This window comes from Protobothrops mucrosquamatus, unplaced genomic scaffold, assembly GCF_001527695.2.
Source record: "Protobothrops mucrosquamatus isolate PMUCROS unplaced genomic scaffold, P.Mucros_1.0 scaffold555, whole genome shotgun sequence".
Lineage (NCBI taxonomy): Eukaryota > Metazoa > Chordata > Lepidosauria > Squamata > Viperidae > Protobothrops > Protobothrops mucrosquamatus.
Window position 1 is genome coordinate 530734 of NW_015386858.1, and position 6523 is coordinate 537256.

General features: G+C 43.8%; 1 protein-coding gene across 1 annotated transcript in view; it reads left to right on the forward strand.

Moving 5' to 3' along the window:
- LOC107288509 (nuclear receptor subfamily 1 group D member 2-like) overlaps nt 1–6167 on the forward strand; it is a 43772-nt gene extending 37605 nt beyond the window's left edge. Inside the window, exons 5-8 of the mRNA XM_015817136.1 lie at nt 816–1336; nt 3065–3250; nt 4016–4226; nt 5925–6167. Coding sequence (XP_015672622.1) covers nt 816–1336; nt 3065–3250; nt 4016–4226; nt 5925–6121 — 1115 coding nt within the window. The 3' untranslated portion in view covers nt 6122–6167. The remainder of the gene's footprint in view (nt 1–815; nt 1337–3064; nt 3251–4015; nt 4227–5924) is intronic.
- The last annotated feature ends 356 nt before the right edge of the window (nt 6168–6523 follow it).

The following is a 6523-nucleotide window of genomic DNA, read 5'->3' on the forward strand; positions in this document are numbered from 1 at the left end:
GCATGCGCAGCACTCCCGGGCAGGGAAAGTCCTCGACTTACGACCGGTTGGGTAGTCCTCGACTTACGACCGGTTGGGTAGTCCTCGACTTACGACCGGTTTAGTCCTCGACTTACGACCGGTTGGGGTTGCGGCATTAAAAAGGTTGAGAACCACTGATTTAAAGAGATAAAACCTTAGTCCCAACTCTTGGCTTGTAGTGCTGTCCCTGCAGTCACTCTCTCACAAAGGTACAGGGTCAGCAAATGCTTGGTTGATAAATGAAACCCTGGGCTGATTAATGCTTTTGTGTCAGAATTTGCAGAGCAGGAGAGAAAGATGGGGAAGAGCCACTTGTATGCAGAGACCAAGCAATGTCCTTTGATTAATGGCACAGTGGCTCTCCCAAGTACATGACCCAGAGGCCTAAGAATCTGCTTATAATTTTGGCTTTGTGGTGGCACGGGACAGAGGGTTGGATCTGATCCTCTCTTTCTTTGCTGGGGAAGAATGAACAAAGATAAATTGCTTGCCACCACCTCCTAAATTGGAGAAGACCGTCATACTGTACGTTTGTGCGTCTGAAAGTTTGCACGGGCTTTCCTGAGCATCATTGTGTTTGTATTAAGTGAATTTTAAGAATCGTGCAGTTTTCCTTATTTCTCCAGCTAGAAATGCCACCTTCGGTGGAATCGTGTTATTAGGGTGCAGCTTCTCTTCCTGTAGGGTTATGGCACAGAAGAAAGTTCTACCTGTTCAGTTCCTTTATTGCTGCTTGTTATAGCGTAATGTCTCCTTGACCCTCAGATTCTCACACTCCTTCTTCCCTTCCACAGCCGTGCGTTTTGGGCGCATCCCTAAGCGAGAGAAGCAGCGCCTGTTGGATGAGATGCAAAGCTACATGAACAGCCTGAATGAAGTCCCCATGGATGTGGGCCTGAGCTCTGAGGTGGATGCTCCACCCAGTCCTAATACCCAGGAAGAGGAGGCAATAAATGCCATCTCCAGGGCTTACCATGACATCTTCCTCAGCGGGCAGGACCGCCTAGGCAGGCGTAGTAGCTCCCCTGGGGCCGAGGCTGCCCCTTTGACCAACTACAACGAACAGCCGCAGCTGAATCATTCCCTGAGTTATGGGCGATACGAATCAGCCACTCTCCGCCTCTCCAGCTACAACCCTCAAGAACCACCCTGTTACGTTGACAACAGTCCCTCCTGCTATGGCAATGAGATCTTCCAGAACCAGCAGACCAGTTATCTTCAAAATGCTGGATGCTACCCACCCTTTGATTTTGGTTATTCTGAGGGAAATGTCCAGAGGAGCTGTCCATGGCGGGGAGCCACCAGAAGGGGCATTGTGAGTAGGCCAGTCTTATACTGGGGAGTGGTGGCTGGGGATGTGGAGATATCCAGCAGCATACAAGCAGCTTTCTTGATATAATCCAGCGGTTCTCAACCTATGGGTCGGGACCCCATTTGGGGTCGATCGACCATTTCACGGGGGTCGCCAAGCAAGGCTGTCCGCCATTTTTTTCCCCCTTTTCCGGCGGGTGCCTTACCTCCCTTGGGCTGGGCCAGCTGGTGGTCGGCCTGCTCCGTCTCTGCCGCTTGCCAGCTATGCCTCGGCCGGCGCAGGGGGCGGAACCACGCATGCGCGGCGCTCCCGGGCAGGGAAAGTCCTCGACTTACGACCGGTTTAGTCCTCGACTTACGACCGATTGGGGGTCGCGGCATTAAAAAGGTTGAGAACCACTGATATAATCGCTCTGCATGCACCCTTTGGGACTATTTCCTGCAAACGATTGGGGGAAATAGCAGAGGATGACTGATGCCATCTTGTCCCAGAGAATTTGTGTTCAATCAGAACTCGGCCAACTAGCAGTAAGACACTCTGGTGTCACTGCTAGTCACCCTGGAGCCACATTGTGTCTCTTTCTGGAAGTTTAAAATCTTAGATATTACAGTTGAGGAAAGCCTGCAGAGCATGGATTTGGGTCTGCTTCCTTGGATCGGGGATAAAAAGATTGGCTTTGCCAAAAGAAAACTGATTTTCAAATCCTTGACATCCCTCTGCTGTAAATTATTGGTAGTGCAGTGGAAATAAGAAAGCAAACCAAACAGACTTTGCTCTCCTTGGATTGGTAGAACAAGCTGGGCATGGTATCTGTGGTTCCCATGACCAGTTCCTGTCCTTGCCCCTGTTTTAAATAAGGAACTGCTCTTGTTCTATTTTTTAAAACCATGAGCCACAGGATTACATAGTAAAAGTGGTGCCCTCCAGATGGAATGGCTATGTCCAGATCAAATGGTACAAACTGTGTGCCGCAACCAGTTGCCCACCACAAATGTAAAATAGCTCCTGGTGATTTCAGACAGTTGTTTGTGGCTCTTAGTTTTACCAAAGAAAGTAAGAAGTAAAATCACGTCTGGTGTTTTCTCTTAAATTATCTGCATGAGTTCATGAAAAATTCCAGTGTTGTTTTTTTTTTTTTTGAACAATGTTTTGAGCCAATCCATTGTTTTAGTAAAATCATTTTGGCCACTTCTCAATTACAGTTTTAAAATGACAATTAGTTGTGATGGCAGGTCCACATTGGCAAACTACTGAGTTTACTGCTAAAACTTTTCGAAATGGTGGCCTATGGAAGGGCTTTCAAGTGAAGAACAGCAAATTGACCCCTCTTACTTTCCAGCAATGCTTTCTACTAATCCAAGATACTTTTTAAAAACTTTTTATCCCACTGGAGGATCATTTTTGGAAATAACCTCAACTGGAAGAAGGAAAAGTTACAAATATTCTTTTTTCCAAAAGAATGGCCAGTGAGGCAAATGACCCTTTTATCCTTTTTCTCCCCCCCCCTCCCTTTACAAATTCCATCCTTTCATTATATCTGGATGTGCCTTTGGGTTAAACTGGTTTACTTTGTAATTCTAGTCACAAAGCCATCCTGTTTATGTGTTGAGAGAACAAGTGTCTTTTAAAAGTATTAAATAATACCATTTGAGTGTTAAAAATGGATCTTTTGCAAAGAGCTTTGCTTGACCAATACATCCCTCTTTCTGTCAATCTCTTTGTGGCATGTAGGCTTGTCCTCTGAATGCCACCCCTTATTGTGGCAGTGGCAAGAGCAGTCAGCAAGTGTGGGAAGAGTTCCTACAGTGCTTCACACCAGCTGTCAAGGAGGTGGTCGAGTTTGCCAAGAGCATCCCGGGCTTCCAGTCACTCTGCCAGCAGGATCAAGTGATGCTCCTCAAAGCGGGCACTTTCCAGGTCAGTGCTGGGTGCATTCTTTCTGTGGACAGCCCCCAAATCTGTGCAAAAAAATGATTGATGCAAACTTAAGGTTAGCCTTGGGATCTTTTCTGCACTGCAACTGTGCTCAGGATGATTTTTTTTTGTTTTGGAGAGAAGCTATGAGGGCACACAGCAAGAATGAGGAAGTGCAAAGAGAATGGCTCTTTGGGGGATAGGTTTGTTTTCCACAGTCTCAAGTGTTATGGAATTGCCTTTTAATTGTCAAATAGCTTTGCTATCATCTGGAGAACATAAATCTTGTTGGCAAGGTTTCACTGGAGCTGAAGCTGAAACCTCCCTACAGACTGCCTCCTTACTGCTTTTAGTGTTGGAATAGGGAATTTTCCTCATAATTAAGACACTCTCTTCTCAGAATTTGGAACTCTTTCCAAATAGCATTCTTGTGTCCCAGCAGTTGCCCAACTGTGGAAAATGCAAGTAAGGGCAAGAAAGTTTTACCTACAAATTTTATCAATTTTACACTTGAAGCAGATTACTGGTTAGGCCTTTGGCTTGCTCTCATGATGCAAACAGCATGCACGTAGATGCTGCCTCACCGGGCACTTTTTTTTTTCTCCAAATTTCTTTGTGTTTCTTCAGATGCAGATGGAGATGATAACAAGTTTGCTCTGGGAAATTATGAGTTGCTAGCTGTGTTTCTTCATTCAGTGGAAAATGTGTTTGTCAAAAAGATGTGTCTTTCCTTAATGTGACACTGTTCCACTACTCGTCCTTTCATAGGTGCTGATGGTACGCTTCTCCACCCTCTTCAGTCCCAAGGAGAAGAAAGTAACATTTCTGAGTGGGGAAACATATTCACTCGGCAGCCTACGTTCCATGGGCATGGGCTCTCTGCTGGATGCCATGTTTGAGTTCAGCGAGAAGCTCAGTTCCTTGGGGCTAGATGCACAGGAGATGGCCCTCTTCATGGCTGTGGTCCTTGTCTCAGCAGGTGGGTGTAAGCTTGTGTTACAACCAGACTTTGGGTAGTGAGACATACTTGTTGCAAGAGCTCTTGTAACTTTCGCTAAAGGCCTGCCTTCTCGCTGTAATCCTGTGTTGGAGACTGTATAGGTAGTCCTCGACTTAACAACCATTCGTTTAGTGACCAAAGTTACAACGGCACTGAAAAAAAATGACATAAGATCATTTTTCACATGACAGTTGATGTCGTGATTATGATGATCACATAATCAGATTTTGGATGCTTGGCAACTCATATGTAGTGTCCCAGGATTATGTGATCACCTTCTGCAACCTTCTGACAAGCAAAGTCAATGGGGAAGCCAGATTCATATGACATCCGTGTTACTAACTTAGCAACTGCAGTGATTCACTTAAGAACTGTGGCAAAAAAAAGGTTGTTACTTAACTAACTGTCCTGCTTAGTAATGGAAATTTTGGGCTCAATTGTGATTGTAAGTCAAGGATCACCTGCCTTGTGGAGGATCATATAGATGGAGTCTATGTGCCAGTAAGATCATTTCTGTAACCAAAACAGAATGGAACCCAATTTGATATGGAAGAAGCCTGCAGAAGGAAGGATGGGTTAAGAAATAGATCCAGCTGGAATCTGGGGAGAAAAAAATAACCCCCCAGCGCATCCCAGTAAAACGGGCAATTGAGCTGTTTTTTGACATTTTCTGGTGAGAAGGAAGATACTTAAAAATAGTACAATGAAACTTTTTCTCAGCATAGGGGCTTATAGGCAGGTTCTAATGAATTTACCATTTAGAAATGTGGATGCAATTGTGATTATGCTAAAGCTGTGGTATTGGGTACAAGATTAAATTTCTTAGAATTCCATTAAAATTCCTCTATCCAGTGAGCAAGTAGGTGTGCAAGAAATAACTACTGAAATTTCAGAAGTCCAACCAGTATTAAGTTTGTCAGAAGAGTCTGTTCTGTCCTTTTTGTGCATCTCGAAGAACCAGATTATGAAGGGTCAAAAACAGTACAATGCAATATAATATAATTAGATAAACTGCAATTGTAGTTATATTCCATGCATGCATATACTTTGCATTGTACATCATCTTATGTAGAACACAGATCACTTTCACATTTTGTATTTTATATATTTGATAATGCATTTGATACTGACAAATCTAGTGAAATAGTGCAGTTCGACCTTGATTTATGACTGGTCAATTAATAACTATTCAAAGTTACGGCAGACTTCAAAAAGCTACTTACAACCTGTTCTTAAAGTTACAACTGCTGTCTCCCCCTCTTTCATGGTTCATGTGATCAGATTTTGGGTGCTTGGCAACTGGGGCTCATATTTACGATTGGTTGCAGTGTCCCACAGTCATGTGACTGGTTTGTGACTTGCTGATTTTCAGCAAAAAAAATACCCCTTGGATATGCTAGATTCAATTAAGGGCCATATGGTTGGCTTAACAACCATATGATTAATTTAATGACCATGATGACACACTTTATGTAAAAATGGTTGTAAAATTGAGTTTAGTCAGACTTACGACTGCAATTCCAGCCTCCATTTTGTTTGTAAGTTGAGGGCTACCTTTAAGTGGTTTAATTCTCCCGAATATGTTATCATTTTTCCAAGACAGCTAAACCCATCCCCTCTTTTTCCATATCTTCTTTATTTCTCTTTAATTTTTAACACCTTTGTTTTGGCTTTCAGATCGCTCTGGGATCTCCGATGTGGATGCTGTTGAAATTCTTCAGGAGACATTAATCCGGGCCTTGAGAACTCTAGTAATCAAGAAGCATCCAGATGACTCCACACTTTTCCCTAAGCTGCTTCTCCGTCTCCCCGACTTGAGAACTCTGAACAAGCAGCATTCAGAGAAACCTCTTGCCTTCAGGATCAACCCTTAATTCCAGCACATCAATCTCATAAGCCCTAAGACTTCAGGAAAGAAAAAAAAATCCACCATCAAGTAAATTTACTGCAGCGGACTAAATGTTGCTCTTTGGGAAATGACCGTAATGATGAAATAAGAGGTGTAGAAAGGATACGACAAAGGCAGGAAGCCTATAGCCCCTGGCAGCTTGTTGGAGTAGATCCAGTGAGGAGAGAGATGGGATAAAGGAAGGAAGGATGCATTTCCCAGATAGCGCTCTCCACAGCACAATGCAGACTGAAGATCATTTACGTGCCAAGAGAGATCAGGCAAACAAACTGGACACATCTGTTATTTCTAAATGGGTGTGGGTGTGTATACACACGCATGCATATATCCACACATATATTTCCATACGGTGTTGTTTTGAGGCTCT